General features: G+C 40.0%; 1 protein-coding gene across 1 annotated transcript; it reads left to right on the top strand.

Annotated features, from left to right (window-relative positions):
• Positions 1-1,886: 1,886 nt before the first annotated feature.
• Positions 1,887-16,273, top strand: LOC138779385 (platelet-derived growth factor receptor alpha-like). Its single transcript, XM_069956594.1, is given in 25 exon segments — positions 1,887-1,950; positions 2,556-2,885; positions 3,001-3,177; positions 3,180-3,256; positions 3,258-3,267; positions 4,196-4,326; positions 5,080-5,248; positions 5,463-5,527; positions 5,529-5,653; positions 6,106-6,221; positions 6,350-6,474; positions 6,578-6,773; positions 7,117-7,211; positions 7,759-7,891; positions 7,999-8,103; positions 8,229-8,339; positions 8,846-8,999; positions 9,164-9,330; positions 9,493-9,602; positions 9,692-9,814; positions 10,102-10,213; positions 10,458-10,557; positions 10,646-10,751; positions 13,649-13,884; positions 14,269-16,273. Coding segments are annotated over 25 exon segments (3,273 nt in total). The 5' UTR covers positions 1,887-1,898; the 3' UTR covers positions 14,417-16,273.
• The last annotated feature ends 1,156 nt before the right edge of the window (positions 16,274-17,429 follow it).

The raw sequence follows: 17,429 nt of genomic DNA, 5'->3' as shown, positions 1-17,429 counted from the left end.
TAGTAGAATCATAAGAACAGAAGTCACTTGTCCTCCAAGTGAATGGAGTGTCAACACAAAAGTCATTTCTCCATGTATTCTCAGTGGGGATTCCAAGCATTGCTCACTCCAGCACTTGGCATTGTTTGGAAGCCCTATAGAGAATGTGTAAAATGGTGGCTGAGCATAGTCACTACATTTACTTGGTGGACATTTCACCTCCCTTCTCATGATCTGTGGGAGTCCCAATGGTTTGACTCCAACCAAGCAGCCAGTCATACTAAACCCTGTGGATAGAGTATAACTTTTAAGTTTGGACAACCTCTTTACGAGTTAGAGTATCTAACTCGAGAGAAACCAAGTTTCCTTTCTTACCCTAAAGCTGGCCATACACATTTGATTCAACTTGGTCAAACCAGCAGATCCTGGTGGGGTCAGTCATATTTGACATGTTTGACCAACACCTGTCTAAAGCGGACTGATATTTCATTATCATATCATAGAGCAGGAGGAGGGAGCAGTCCCATAGATGAGATGCAGGATTTGTTCTGCTGTTAGTCTGCCTATCAGCAGCAATAATGCTTCTTCCAGGGCAGGGACCCCTTATAGGGATTTGCAGTGTATGGTCCCCTGCTTGTGCATGGTCATATACTAAGATATGAGAACTTTGGACCCTTTTTGTTGTATTACATACTTCTACTACTTTTTAGCCACATGCTGTGGTCACACTCATCATGTCCATTTTTCAGCCATTAAATGAAGGGTGATATCCTGAGCATGTGAACTCTCATGAGCATTTATGAGTCAAAAAAAGTCTTGCACTTGCCCATACTAACCAATCAGGTCTAAGCTTTTACTTCGCAAAGGACCTCTTGATAAATAAGAACTGGAATCTCCTTGGCTACTATGACCAACTTCTCCTCTTCAGCTTCTCTGTTTATTTATTATTTATAGCCCCATCCACTTAAAAGGTAGGAAAAATGTGTGATCATATTAGGTCTTCATAGTCTCTGGTTCCAGAAACCCCACCCATCTTATGGACCCTCAGTGCATTTGGCATCAGCTTTAAGAAACAGCTGGATAGATTATTAACAACTTGGTAAAAGAGAGACTCTAGGACAATATTTCTTGGTGATTACAGGACATCTGGTCGTGATTCAGTAATGTTCTCTTATAATCTTTTGTTGAGTGTTATCCAGTTACATCTGTAATAATAAGTTGAAAAAATAGTAGACAAGTAGTTTAAGGCTCAACATCGAACGCAAATCCCAGAATTTCAAGTGATGCCAGGAATGCTGAGCCGCAGCGACTGCCAAAGCCCAATAGATGCAGACACTGAGGCTGTAAAGCACTTCAGCCAGGGAATATACAGAGTAGGCTGTGTTCACACTACGTATATTTCAGTCAGTATTGTGGTCCTCATATTGCAACCAAAACCAGGAGTGGATTAAAAACACAGAAAGGATCTGTTCACACAATGTTGAAATTGAGTGGATGGCCGCCATTTAATGGCAAATATTTGCTGTTATTTTAGAACAACAGCTGTTATATTGAAATAATGGCCGTTATTTACTGTTATATGGCGGCCATCCACTCAATTTCAACATTGTGTGGACAGATCCTTTCTGTGTTTTTAATCCACTCCTGGTTTTGGTTGCAATATGAGGACCACAATACTGACTGAAATATACGTAGTGTGAACCAGCCTAATTATATAGTATAAAAAGACCCATCTCTAGTATGGAGCTGTCTGTAGCCATGCTAGGGGATGACTGGCTGTATAATACATTGTCCTGTATATTTTTAATCACTATTCCAACTATCCTGTAGGTCTTATATATGATGATTTGCTGTGTATATTATTGTCAAACTAAAAACACATTTATTTATATTTTTTTTTATTGCAGTTTCCAAAAATTATGGCCCCAGCCACAAGGACGTCCCTTATATTGGGATGTGTCCTACTTATTGGTAAGTGCCTTGTCTTTTGTATTTGTAATCTCTTTGTAAATGGTATCCTGTTTGATGGTTGTTTGCTAGATATAGTACTACCAGGATTACATTTGACTCATCTCTTTATAATACCCAGGGTATACATAGAAGAAAGGGGATCCCATAGTAAAGATTGATATAGGCCTGCTATTACAGCATCAGATTTTACCCCCAGGGCAGGTCTGGGGTTTATCACCCCCCATGTCTTTGCTGGAAATGCAGTTCCCTGGGGAGTGAAGGCCTGCATAGTTTGTTACCCTGTAATAAAAGTAATTGGACCAATCATGGTCTTTCTAGGGCCCCTATAGCAGCCGCATGGTCTGCTTCTGTTCTATGTATGACATTGATGATACCTTGTATATGAAAATTGTGACCTTTCTGATATATACCATTGAATTATCAGAGAATTGTGCTAGTGGACAAGTGTTGTACATTATAGCATTGTACATCTTTACCCCATTGTTAAATGTCAAAAAGAATATAAGCCATGATCGTATTCCATGATTTGTTTGCCACATATTTGAACCTAGTGTTTTCTGTATGAGTTAAAGGGTAAACTAACCATTACCCATATTGTATTCTAGGTCCGTGGCTTATCTGTGGTCAGCTTCCCTTACCTGTGATCTCACCGGCAACCAATGAAACAGTCATACAACTCCATGATTCCTTTACCATAAGATGTACTGGTGATAGTGAACTGAGCTGGGATTTCCCCTTATGGGATGATGATGAAGACGATGAAGCAAGCAATATTGTCATTCGCAGTGAAGAAAACAACAGCGGCTTATTTGTATCTGTGTTAGAGGTTAAGAATGCTTCCGCCCACCATACAGGAACCTACACCTGTTATTACAGTGAAATCCAGAATGAAGATATTGAGATCAAAGGCACAGAAATCTATGTCTATGTCCCAGGTTGGTTACATGCAAAAAAATTGCAAAACATCCATAAAATTAATGTTAAGAGTGCATCAGCTTGTATCTATCATATCTATTGTATAGTACATCCATGTGCTCTCTCTTTTTTCAGATCCTGCAGCACCCTTTGTCCGATCTGTCATGTTTGACCATATCATTCTGGTAACAGAAGATGAAATTGCCACTATTGCTTGCCGTATCACTGATCCCAATATCCATGTGACTTTACGGAACAAAGATGATGGCAAGATTGTCAATGCCCTCTATGATAGCAAACAAGGCTTCCTTGGATTTTTCCCTCCGGTAGCTATATCTGCGAAACAACAGTCAATGGCGTGTCTTTTAAGACTGATGATTATATAGTGCAAAACATGGAAAGGTACAGCCAACATCTACAAGTGAACTGTTACTTGCATGTAATTTAGTGTATACATTGTCTATGTTTCTTCGGCTATAAGGCTGTAGTTGTATGGATGTCCAGAGTAGTGTTCCCCAACCTGTGACTTTACAACTGTTGCAAGGTACAACTCCCATCATGCATGATGGGAGTTGTACCTTGCAAAAGCTGTAGAGCCACGGGTTAAGAAATACATCTCTATAGGGACAGGAACTGACTTGCCTGTAATAACCATGTTAATGAGGAGTGAATATGTTATCATGGCCACTAAGTCACTGCTACAATGTATAGATTGGCTTCCTATAAGCAAGTGTCACTTTTTCTTTACCATGAGTAGTGTTTGTATTAAACAGATCAATATACTGCTATACATGTAACAAGTTGTGAACATTATACAACATACTGTGCAACTTAAAAAAATGCATGTCAGATATACTCCTGGGGGTCTAATCCTATGTACATGACTTATGACCCAGATCATTTTTTGGAATGCGAATGGACTTGGTGTCATCAGTTTTCTCCAAAAGTGCAGAAGAATGTGTATAAGGGAATGTTGGGAAAGCCAACCCTTCTCTCTAATATTACTTACGTAGTTACCAAGTAAATTTTTAAATTCTAAACATGAAATATAATGGAGGAATAATCAGCCAGATAATGTATATTCCCCAAACAAGGGATTGGGCATAGTTTTGCCAGCAAGTCCATAGTCTCCATAATAAAATATAATGCAGGTGAGAAGGCTTAAGGTCTCTCAGTCCTGTGTTTGTTACTCTTTCTATTTCCTACCGTAATAAGGAAGTTCTCACACTTTGTCTACTTGTCTAGAATGAAATAAGGGAAGGAATATTCAGTCTAACTCTTTACAGCTGTATTACAATGCATTTAAAACATTGCTCTTTCTTTCTTGCAGCAAACAAGAACATCAGTGTGGAGATGCAGGCACCCAAGACGGTTTCAGATCAGGAGAAAACCATCACTGTTTCCTGTGTTGTCCTAGAAAATGAGGTTGTCAATTTGGAATGGAATTATCCAGGGCAGCATGTAAGTAATGATAAAAGATTGACGAATATTTGATTTTGCATGTCCTTGAATAGATATCTGTCTCCCAACACACAATCACAGCATTTTCCTGCAGCCACCACTAGGGGGGCTCATTTGTTACCCCACTATTGAGCTCTATACACACTGTATTTGTCTGTATACAGTGAGCTCCTCCTAGTGGTGTCTAGAGGCTGCCAAAATATCATCAATTAAAAATTGTTCTATTCTTAGTTTACAATATTAGTGTCCTAGAAAGGCTTAGTCATGTTTTCTTGTTGCATAGTCACTACTAAATGTAAAGCATGCAGGTATATTAAGCAAAGTAAAAAGTGAAGAGGCTGCAGTGTTCTTTCTGAGTACCACGGCCCCCTTTAAAAAACAAATTTACAGGGAGTGATGAGAGTTGGACCATCACTATTCTATTTAAGGATATGTCATTTTTTTCTAACCTTAGAAAACCCCTTTACAATAAATTCAAATCTACTGCTGTGGATTTATTACCCATCAACTTCAATCAGTCTGCAGAAAATCTGCATTAGTGGCCTTTTCTGATATTCTGAAGACCATTGAGGTCAATAGTTAACATAATACTCAGCAGATTTTGCTCAGCTGATGCAGTACATGTGAATATACCCTTAATATTATAACTTATTGAAAGGAAGCAGGGGATTTGAATATAAAGGTGTTAAAAATGATCCAACCCCATAAAGACATAATAAATTAATGAACGTTTCCTGTGTTTTCTGTGTGCAGAGAGTTGGTATCAAGAAAGTTGAAGAAACCAAGGTTCCTAAGCTAAGGCTGGAGTACACACTTACCATACCCAATGCAACAGTCATGGATTCTGGGGAATATGAGTGTGTAGTCACCAATGCTATAGATGACGTTACAGAAGTGAAAAAGATCAACATGACAGTTCATGGTAAGTGCAAATCAAGGAGTATCTGAGGAACATTTTATCCAGTCTATCTATCTATCTATCTATCTATCTATCTATCTATCTATCTATCTATCTCCTATCTATCTATCTATCTATCTATCTATCTATCTATCTATCTCCTATCTATTTATCTATCTATCTATCTATCTATCTATCTATCTAACTAATCTAACATGGATTTTCTCTTAAATTCCAGATAAAGGGTTTATAAACCTGAGCCCTCATTTTGGATTACTGGAATTTGCTAATCTTCATGAAGTAAAAAAGTTTCTCAGTGGATGTTCATGCTTATCCAGCTCCCAAAATGTTCTGGTTAAAGGACAATGTAACATTAAATAAGAGCTTGACAGAGATCACCACCAGTATGCTCGCCACACAGGAGGCTAGGTAAATTTATCGATTTTTCAAATATTGACATGCTCTTATTGTATTCTAGTAAAAGTATACTAACTAACATCAGTGTCCCCCTTATTGCTGCTTTCCTCATTGCAAAAATACAAATTCCAACATGCTGGGAGATGTTGTTTTGCAACTGCTGGAAAGCATCAAGACAGGGAACACGGCATTATATAATACTCAGAACTAGACAATTGCTCTAATCAGCAACCCCATTTCCTAGGGGTCCTTTAAGGATAGGACAGAGTCTATTCTGTCTCTTGCTCAGGGCTGCTCTGTATGATGGAGATGGGTCTGGCAACAATTCGTTCATCTCCAAGTGTCCAGTGTTGAGTAGTACCATCCCTGGGTTCAACAATAGCATTATAAGCCTATAATTCAATATATTCAATTCAATATATTCCAATAAGCCTGGAATTCAATATACTTTTTGTTTATTACAGGTATATAGTGATGTTGCAGCTTATACGTGCCAAGGAAGAAGACAGTGGGCTTTATACTCTCGTGGCCCAAAATGACATGGAAATTAAAACATACTCATTTGAATTGCAAATAAAAGGTGAATGTAAAAAAATTAAGAAAATGTGTATATATATATATATATATATATATATATATATAAAATTATTATTATTTTTTTTAATTAAAAATAGAAGCTAAAGTTCTCTTATTTTCTAAATGTTCCAGTCCCGGCATTGATATTACAATTGGCGGATGATCACCATGGATCAACAGGACAACAGGCTGTAGAATGTCTGGCTAAAGGGATGCCTGTTCCTGATGTGGAATGGCTGGTCTGCAAAGATATAAAAAGTAACTATTCATAGATTTTTTTTCTTTATAGAATAAGTCTATGATGTGTTTTAATATTAAGGAGAACTTTTCATTTGTGACAATCCATATATTTTGTATTGCAGGTGCAATAATGATTCTTCTTGGTCCATTCTGGTCACTAATGGTACAGAGATCAGCATGGAGACCCATCAGGACAATGCCAACACAGTGAAGAGCCAAGTGACCTTTAAGAAAGTGGAGGAGACGGTGGCCATTCGCTGCATTGCAAAGAATGATCTTGCTGCTGTTGCAAGGGAACTGAAGCTGGTCGCACCTTGTAAGTCACTTACCAGTCACTATATACAGAAGTTCCATAGTAGACAATTTATACTAAATGTTTAGCCTCCTAGAAATCGTGATGTAATCCTAGCTACAGACTTGTTACATTGTAGTATGTGATCCCTGGCATGGCTTATATGCCATTACAGAGATGAAATCCCAATAAAAAAAACAACCATACATCATGGGTAACATTAAACGGACCCTGTATGTAGAGGTTAATTTCCATGAATTGTGGACACATTAAATGCACCTTTTATGGAAGATGGACTTTGTAGTGAGATTAGAATTGTTTGATCTGAATTGTGAATTAATCTATGATTATTACTTCTTCTTCAAAGCTCTACGCTCAGAACTGACAGTAGCAGCTGCAGTGCTAGTATTGCTGGTGATAGTCATCATCTCACTCATAGTCCTTGTCATCATATGGAAACAGGTAAGAGACCAGATTCTCTCATCTACATGTCTGCTTACTAGAGATGAGTAAATCTTGAGTATGCTTGGGTCTGTCCAAACCGAAGTGTGTGGCATGTGATTACTGGTTGCCTGAAGAAGTTGGATGCAGCCCTAGGAAGTCCTGTTAAAAATGGCCTATGGCTCTATACTTGTTTTCCAGGCAGCCATAGGGTTGTGTCCAACCTCTTCAGCCACCGGTAATCAAATGCCGAACATTTGGGTTCTGATTGACTCGAGGATACTTCAGAATTAATCATCTCTACTACTTACAATATCACAAAAGGGGTGTAACATGAAGATTCTGGGCCTGTGACTAGACCCTGCAACTACAACGTATGATTTATAATAAGGGAGCCTTCTCAGTGGCAGAGGGTTTTTTTTGGGTGTCCCAAGTACTGCTGCTATTATTGCACCACCTATACCATATAAGCAAATAACTATGTTTCAATAAATTGCCAAAGTCATACGATATAATATTATGTTTAGTATTATTATTATGAAATATTAAAGCAATATCTTATTTTCAGAAACCAAGGTATGAAATCAGATGGCGAGTCATAGAGTCCATAAGCCCTGATGGTCATGAATACATCTATGTAGACCCAATGCAACTGCCTTATGATTCCCGATGGGAATTTCAAAGAGATGGACTTGTTCTCGGTAAGAGGATTTATTAATATGTGAATATGGCTGAAATCCATGGCCTTTTATAACATTCTATGTGATATACTGGTGTGAGTTAATGGATTTAATTTGGTATTGTGCAGGTCGAATCCTCGGATCTGGAGCCTTTGGCAAAGTAGTGGAAGGAACTGCATACGGACTTAGTCGTTCACAGCCTGTGATGAAAGTGGCCGTCAAAATGCTGAAGCGTATGTTAAAAATTATCTATCTATCTCCTATCTATCTATCTATCTATCTATCTCATATCTATCTATCTATATAAATTTTATACTTCTGGCCTTAGTTTAATGCAATTTTTGCACCTTCCCAACAGCCACTGCTAGATCAAGCGAGAAACAGGCTCTGATGTCTGAACTGAAGATAATGACACATCTTGGGGCTCATCTGAACATTGTGAACTTGCTGGGAGCATGCACCAAGTCAGGTATGTAATGACTGTGTTACCTGGACAAACCCTACATCTGTTCTTGTTAGTGATGGTCTGGATCACAACAAACAATTTTGGGTGGTGCATTAGCTTATTTCTGACTAATGGCTAATCTAGGCCTTGCCATTCGTAACCGCTCATGGCCTAGGTGGCTACTTACCAATTTATTCTCCGGGTTTTAGTTGCCTTTATAATAAGTTGCCTTTAGTTGACCTTATATAAAGAAGGTAATAGTAAAACCCCTAAATGCTGGAGTAGTAATTAAACTATAGGTGTGTTGTCTGTCACCCTGTAACCTGCTCTGTACTGACAAGGGGTAACAACTCTGAAACAGTTGTCTACAGATGGGTAACTTTCCCTTTTTGGGAGTTCTTGGCTTGGCTTTAAAAAATCCACAATCACCTTCTAAGGCTAAAGCTTTTTTTTTTTTTTGCATATGCTTCTTCATAGTTATGCATGCTGTCCAAAGTTGTATCTATAATGTGTTGCTATTTAATTTCCAGGACCTATTTATATTATTACTGAATACTGCTTTTATGGGGACCTAGTGAATTACCTGCACAAGAATCGGGATAATTTCCAAAGTCGGCATCCAGAGAAACCAAAGAAGGACCTTGATATCTTTGGTCTGAACCCAGTGGATGAGAGCACCAGGAGGTAAGACATCGGCTATACCTATAAATATAACACTAGCTTTATTCATGATAAATAGCAATAGGTTATCCTTGTTCTATGGAATCTAGGTATATAAGAAGAAATCTTCTTTCAACCCTAGTGAGCAACCCAAAAGAAACTTAAAATGTAATCTCTTTATGTTTCAGCTACGTGATTTTATCTTTTGAAAACAATGGTGACTATATGGACATGAAGCAGGCTGATACCACCCAGTATGTGCCTATGTTGGAGATGAATGAGGCTTCCAAGTATTCTGACATTCAGAGATCTCTGTATGATCGCCCTGCGTCTTACAAGAAGAAGCCTATGTCAGGTAAATGCCGATGTATATTTGCAGAAATTTAGACATTTTATGGATTTTGATAGATATGAATGACATATTTGAAAGATAGATAGATCTAGTGCAAACTGTACTCAAAAAAAGCTTCACTTCACAAAGTTGTATTAATGTTTTTTCTCGCCTTTTGTTTAATAGAAGTGCAAAACCTCCTGTCAGATGATGGATTTGAGGGCCTGACTCTACTGGATTTACTGAGTTTCACATACCAGGTTGCCCGCGGCATGGAGTTTTTGGCATCTAAGAATGTACGTCCAGTACACCGAGTGAATTCCTTTATGTTCCACATACCTTCTAAAGACCCTAATCTCACAGTATTTTGCTTATCCCCCTGCAGTGTGTTCACCGTGACTTGGCAGCTCGCAACGTCCTGCTGGCACAAGGGAAAATTGTGAAGATCTGCGACTTTGGTCTCGCCAGAGACATCATGCATGATTCCAATTACGTATCAAAGGGCAGTGTATGTATCAAATCTACCCATCATTTACAATGTAACATAGATGGAACATTGTAATTACCATAACCACACTTCACTTTAGAGCAGAAATGACTGGTGTACATGTAGTTCAAAGTACAGTAAATTACATGTCGTTCATTTTCAAACCCTAAATCACTCAGTGCACTGAGACGCTCATATAGGACCACTCCCAAAGTTTACTGGATTTAGTTATAAAGCAGAAATTCTTGTGTCTGAAAAACAGAGTTCTATGGGTGACATTAAGTTTATTATGTTTTTTTCCTACACAGACTTTCCTGCCGGTAAAGTGGATGGCACCAGAAAGTATCTTTGATAATCTCTACACAACCCTTAGTGATGTGTGGTCATTCGGGATCCTGCTCTGGGAGATATTCTCTCTTGGTAAGTAAACAATGATGAGATAGATAGATAGATAGATAGATAGATAGATAGATAGATAGATAGATAGATAGATGGCCTTTAGACCCACCCAACATTCCAAGTTGTCCAAGTTTCCTCAACCAAGAAAATTATGTGAATTTTTTAACTTTTCTTTTTCAACTTTCTCAAATTTCCTGATTATTTTTGAAAACTGAACATACACTGGCAGAAAAGCATATGTCTTAATAATGTATTATATTTGTAGGTGGGACACCATATCCAGGGATGGTTGTAGACTCTACATTCTATAACAAGATAAAAAGTGGCTACAGAATGGCTAAACCTGATCATGCGACTCATGAAGTGTAAGTATGCAGCCTTCAACGTGGTTGACAGCTAATAGTCTTTATGGTAAATGTTACATTTTACTATAATGTTGCTCGGTCTTTGTAGGTATGACATTATGGTGAAGTGCTGGAACAGTGAGCCAGAGAAAAGACCTTCTTTCTATCATTTGAGTGAAATAGTTGAAAGCCTTCTTCCTGGGGAATACAAAAAGGTAAACATATGGATTATGGTTCTTGATCTTCCACAACATATGATTTCATTATATTTTATTATAAACCATTCTATTTTTATCTGAATAAGCATTACATGAATCTCGGGTATACATGACTCTGCAGTTAATATAAACCTAGTACTAGACCGAATCAACAAAACTATAAAAATGTAACTTCTTAATCTGGCTATAAAGACCAGATATCTGGTGGCCATTATTTTGCTTACTAATATTACACCTGATACCTGTATTAGGCTAGGCTAGGGATAATCTCCCACCAGTGCATTGGTATACCGATGCCGCAGAGCTGCCCATGCTGAGAGCTGGCATAGAGTTCAGCAACAATTTATCAATTTATGCCTTTGTAATATATATATATATATATATATATATATATATGTTACAAGTGGATGCCACAGCGTCTCAGCATGCAGCTGCACAGGGGCGTAACTAGAAATGGCTGGGCCCCATAGCAAACTTTTGATTGGGGCCCCCCCCTCCTCGACCAACCACTATGCCATCAACACACCCAGCTCTACACAGGTTCTATACACCATATAAATTACACTGCAGTTATATTAAGTGACTCACAGGGGACGCCTTCTCTCATTAGAGTTGTTTCCTTTTCATTTTCTTCTCCATCTGTCCTGGGCCATTATAAGAACTCCGAGCCACGAATCCACAGAATCTGCCAGACAGACAAATTAGGCTCTGTGTAGACAGCTTATAGATTGCCCCTTGTTCAGTCCTCCATATAGATGGCCCCATGTGCATCTACTATAGTAGAGATCCCCCTCTGTGTAATCCATTTATAGTAGATGACACCCTCTGTGCATCACCTATATCAGAGGTAGGGAATCTCTGCTCTCCAGCTTCTGCAAAACTACAACTCCCATCATGTATGGACAGTCAAAAATAAAGCTGTAGTTTTGCAATAGCTTGAGAGCCAAGGTTCCCTATCCCTGCCCTACAGTATATGGTCCCCTCTGTGTAGTCCTCTTAGATGACCCCTCTGTGTCAACCCCCCCAAGTGTAGTTCCCCTTATAGATGCCCCCTAGTCCCCTTCATAAATGGCCCCTCTGTGTAGTTCCCCTTTTAGATGGCCCACATTCCCCATAAAGGTAGCCCCCAGTGTTGTCCATCCCCGTCCCGCATATAGGTAGCACCCAGTGTTGTCCATCCCCGTCCCGCATATAGGTAGCCCCCAGTGTTGTCCATCCCCCATATAGGTAGCCCCCAGTGTTGTGCATTCCCATCCCCCATATAGCCCCCAGTATTGTGCATCCCCCCATATAGCCCCCAGTATTGTGCATCCCCCATATAGCCCCCAGTATTGTGCATCCCCCATATAGCCCCCAGTATTGTGCATCCCCCATATAGCCCCCAGTATTGTGCATCCCCCCATATAGCCCCCAGTATTGTGCATCCCCCATATAGCCCCCAGTATTGTGCATCCCCCATATAGCCCCCAGTATTGTGCATCCCCCATATAGCCCCCAGTATTGTGCATCCCCCATATAGCCCCCAGTATTGTGCATCCCCCACATAGCCCCCAGTATTGTGCATCCCCCATATAGCCCCCAGTGTTGTCCATCCTTAGCCCCCAGTATTGTGCATCCCCAGCCCCCACATAGCCCCCAGTATTGTGCATCCCCAGCCCCCACATAGCCCCCAGTATTGTGCATCCCCTTCCCCACATAGCCCTCAGTATTGTCCATCCCCAGCCCCCACATAGCCCCCAGTATTGTGCATCCCCTTCCCCACATAGCCCCCAGTATTGTGCATCCCCTTCCCCACATAGCCCCCAGTATTGTGCATCCCCTTCCCCACATAGCCCCCAGTATTGTGCATCCCCATCCCCACATAGCCCCCAGTATTGTGCATCCCCTTCCCCACATAGCCCCCAGTATTGTGCATCCCCTTCCCCACATAGCCCCCAGTATTGTGCATCCCCTTCCCCACATAGCCCCCAGTATTGTGCATCCCCTTCCCCACATAGCCCGCAGTGTTGCTCCTCTGATTAAAAAAACAAACAAACACATAACTCACCTAACCCCACGCTCCCCCGTCGGTCGCCGGTCTCCTCTTCTCTCTGCCTCCGCCCGATGAGCAGCCCTCTGGTGAAGTCCCGGCAGCGTCATCGCTGAGCGCTCAGTGTGCGCCGCGGCGGCTGGGACTTCCGGTTTGTGTTCTTAGTACCGGAAGTCCCAGCCGCGGCGGCGCACACTGAGCGCTCAGCGATGACGCTGCCGGGACTTCACCAAAGAGCTGCTCATTGGGTGGGACACTCTTGTGATCGCAAGCGGAATGCTTGCTTGCGGTCACAAGAATGATTGACAGGGCGGGAAGCCTATGGCTTCTCGCGCTGTCAGTCAGAACACTGAACACCCGCTCGGCCCGCTCGGCCGCCGGGTGTTGCAAGCGGTCATCTTCGGGGGGCCGAGGCCACGGGCCCCCTGATGTTAGGGGCCCCGTAGCAGCCGCTACGGCTGCTACGGCGGTAGTTCCGCCCCTGCAGCTGCAACTACTGTACTGTGAGCACCACAAATGGCCGTCTGCGCCTGCAGTGCATCATGGTAACCCCTCCCCTACCACAGTCAAGTTTAAATATCAGTCTAGTTACCGAATAAATGACAATAGGACTGTCTGGAAAACTAACAGCTATTTTTATACATGGGCACCCAGATTACATTAGACCTTTTTTTGGGTGCCTGACAGAAACTAAGGGACTTGCCAACAAACTGACAGCCTTGTCTCAGACTGTGAGATTCCAAGAAGGAGATGCAAGGCTTGATATTTTAGTGACATCGCATTTGGTGTCAGAAGTTGACTCTAATATTGCTGGCTGATATGAAAGAACGTGTAATAAAGTCTGTGTAATTGTCACTGTTTGTAGTGCTACGAGAAAGTTCTCCATGACTTCTTAAAAAGTGACCATCCTGCCGTCACTCGCATGAGAAGTGATAGTGACAATTCTTACATTGGCGTGACCTACAAGAATGAGCACAAAATGAAGGACAGAGAAAGCGGCTTCGATGAGCAGAGGCTTAGTGCTGACAGCGGCTACATCATTCCTCTGCCGGACATTGACCCAGTCTCAGAGGATGAGACCGGCAAGAGAAACAGGCACAGGTAACTAATCTGATTATGAACATATACACACATTTAGATGTACAACAACTCTACATATTGTATGCAGAACATTAAAGTGTATTGCCTATTAAATCATGTACTCCCTGCAGCCTTCTCCTTGTCCCACTCTGAGGGTCTTCTATACCAACATCACTCCAAGTGTCTGGTTAACACATAACTATACATCACAAAAGAATACACAATATTCAGCTGTGTGTAAATTTACCCTAGGCCCTCGTACAGGCAAAGGCCAACTGTGCCTATTGGTACAGGTAAATGTAATCCTCAGAATTCAGAACCAGGCATATGCATGGCAAAATCCAGAGTTCTTTATAGCATCATTTTTGCCTATTAAAAATGTATATATTTATTTTCCCTTTCCAGCTCCCAAACATCTGATGAAAGTGCAATTGAGACAGGATCCAGCAGCTCCACATTTGTCAAGAGAGAGGATGAGACCATTGAAGACATTGAGATGATGGATGACATTGGTATAGATTCATCAGATCTAGTAGAAGACAGTTTCCTTTAAGATACATGTGTCTCCATTCATTTTACTAACCACATCATGAAATAATACAGGAAAGGCTGTGAAGTCCAGGGATTCTAATTTTTTTAACTTGGAAAACCACTTTGTTGCAATGGACAACATGAGAATGAACAATTTGCCTTGTGAACCATCCACAAAGAGCACAGGTACCAGCAAGGAATTATTGCCTGTTATGGAGGCCGCAATTCTGGACTCATCCCAGTGCATTTTATCAAACGGTACATCTTAGCATCTCAGTATATTTTCCTATATATATATTTTTTTTACATTTGTGGACGGACATGAGAACAGTAGCTTTGTACTTCAAGGGCATTCTTGACTCCAACAGACATCAACCTGCAGCTGAATTTCACCAATGTATTTATGTAAATAGTAAAGAAATGGACATATTATTTGGACTAACTAAAAGAGACCACTCGAGAATTCTATGTGCTATATTTTGTACCAGGAGCTGCTGTTATACAATTGTCAAAGACTTTTCAAACCACTTAAAGGGACTAAAGACATCTCAGAATAAATGTATTTCTTCAAAGATGCAAATGTACACAGGATAGAAGGGTGTCTATGCCGTAATAGCCATTGGCGCCATCTTAAATGTTGTTTTGTGCAAATAATACAAATATCAGTATTAATACTAGATGAATTTTGTAAATCCTGAAAGTTATTAACTCTAATCCGACTGACTTTAAGGACTACCTTAACTAACAGGAGGCTGTGGGTATTTTTCTGTGCATTAATATGGTACTTCTTACAGATCAAATAATATGTAACAGAACTGACTTTTGAGTTAGCTGAAAAGTATTGACCACTAGAGTCTCCATAGGAAAGACAGCATTATATAGATTGTGGTTTGTTCTAGCATAGTGTTTTTAAACCCTTAACTACATAGAGATGTGTAATTTTTAAGGAGGACTGGATTAATCTCTATCAACCATACTTGTAGAACCTATAACAATAACAGGCATAGCCATACACAGGAATAGTTAGGGTATACATACATGTTGCAGATCTACTATGGACTTATGCTGCAAATCGTAAGGTCCCTATACACAGCACCCGCAGCTTGTGTGTGAGTTATTAAAGGTGTATGGGGACCCTTATGCTGCGTTTACATGGAATGATTATCGTTCGAATTTTCGCAGTAACGATCACATTTGAGCGATAATCGTTCCGTGTAAACACAGCAAACGATCAAGTGATGAGCGAAAAATCGTTTCTCAAATCGTCGTTCATCGTTCGCTAAAAATTCGCAGATCGTTTTGTGTAAACAGTCTTTCAAAGATTCACCCTATGTGAAAGATGGGCTTAAGCGATCTTAAAAACGATCGCATTAACGATCTTTCTTACAAATTTTCTTACAATTTTTCTAACAATTTATTTGTCTAAACGCTGATCGTTATAAAAACCAAATCGTTGCTTCAAAATCGTTAAACGATCGATTGGGCGTATTATCGCTCCATGTAAACCCAGCATTAGTCAAATCACTTTGCTTTACATGCAGATTTTCTATGGATCTTGGTGTGGATTTACATTGCAAAGTGTCAAAGAAATGACATGCTGCAGATTTAATATCTATGTCTCAAAATTTTTCCACAGTGTGGATCAGATTTGTTAATTTGGCTGGTAATGTAATACACTGCAGATTTTTCACCCACAAATCCAGACAGGAAATCCACACTATATCTGCTTTCTGTGACCATACTATTAATTTTATATTGCTATATAGTTTAAAAATCTCTATCTAGATCAACCTTTATTTTCTTGTCTTAGAGAAAAGCAAAATAAAGCCTTAGGGTGCGTTCACACCTACAGGATCTGCAGCAGATCTGCAGCAGATTTGATGCTGTGTTCAGTTATTTAAATGAAATCTGCTGCAGATCTGCTGCAGATCCTGTAGGTGTGAACGCACCATTAAAGGGGTTATCCAGGTATAGAAAAACATAGCCACTTTCTTCCAGAAACAGCACCACTCCTGTCCTCATTTTGGGTGTGGGTTTTGCAGCTCCATTCCTTTAAAGTGAATAGAACCTAATTGTAATACCACACACATCCTGAGGACAGGGGTGGTGCTATTTTGCAAGAAAATAGTTGTTGTTTTTTTTTATAATCCTGGATATCCCCTTTATCCCACTGTGCCTCTTCAGCAACTATCAAACATTGTCTTAGAAGTTTAAAAAAGTCCAATAAATGGCCAAGCTGAATGGGACATATCAATTTATAGGATTCTATTTGTCAAAAAGCTGAAAAAGAAATATTTACAATTTCAGGTTTAGAATATGAAAACAATTTTTACATTTAAATTCAGTTCTTAAAAATACAGCAGGACAACCTCATTTAATGAATGTCTGCTATGAGTTTTTAACAGTGCCTGACATACGCTAAAAGCAACCGTGGCTACAATTCCTTTAGTCTAGCATTAACGGAACAGGATAGGTGCCAGATCGTACATGTAAAGAACATGGTCTTGCATGATTTCAGATAGTATTGCAGATCTGTGCCGGATTATTGCAAATTCAGGGCCATAGGATGCTGGAATAAAGGAATTTTACTTTATCTAGAAAAATATTTGCTACCTTAAGGCTATGTAGATGAAACAACGGCCATTGTTTGCAATATAAAATATAATTGAAGTCTATGGACAATGGGCCGAAATAAATGACTTATATTATTTCAACAACAATAGCTGAACGGCTGTTGTTTGCATTGATTTCAATGCACTTCATTGCATTATGAAAAGACTGGCCGTTGGTTTAATTGAAAACAACGGCCATTCTTTTCATAAAAAAGTATGGTGTATGAACATAGCCTCATAATGTTCATGGAGAGGAACAATGATACTCAACTTGCACATATGGGAATGTCATGTACAATCAATAGTTTAAAGGTTCCTTCTAACCTTTGACCACATCCGAATCCAGGTTGTTATAACACAATCCAGCTGATGTACAATAAAACTGGAAAATGGTTCCCGGAACCAATACAAAGGACCAAATGT

This window comes from Dendropsophus ebraccatus, unplaced genomic scaffold (genome assembly GCF_027789765.1).
Source record: "Dendropsophus ebraccatus isolate aDenEbr1 unplaced genomic scaffold, aDenEbr1.pat pat_scaffold_746_ctg1, whole genome shotgun sequence".
Lineage (NCBI taxonomy): Eukaryota > Metazoa > Chordata > Amphibia > Anura > Hylidae > Dendropsophus > Dendropsophus ebraccatus.
The sequence above is the reverse complement of the archived record's forward strand: the minus strand, read 5'-3'. Positions and strand labels throughout refer to the sequence as shown.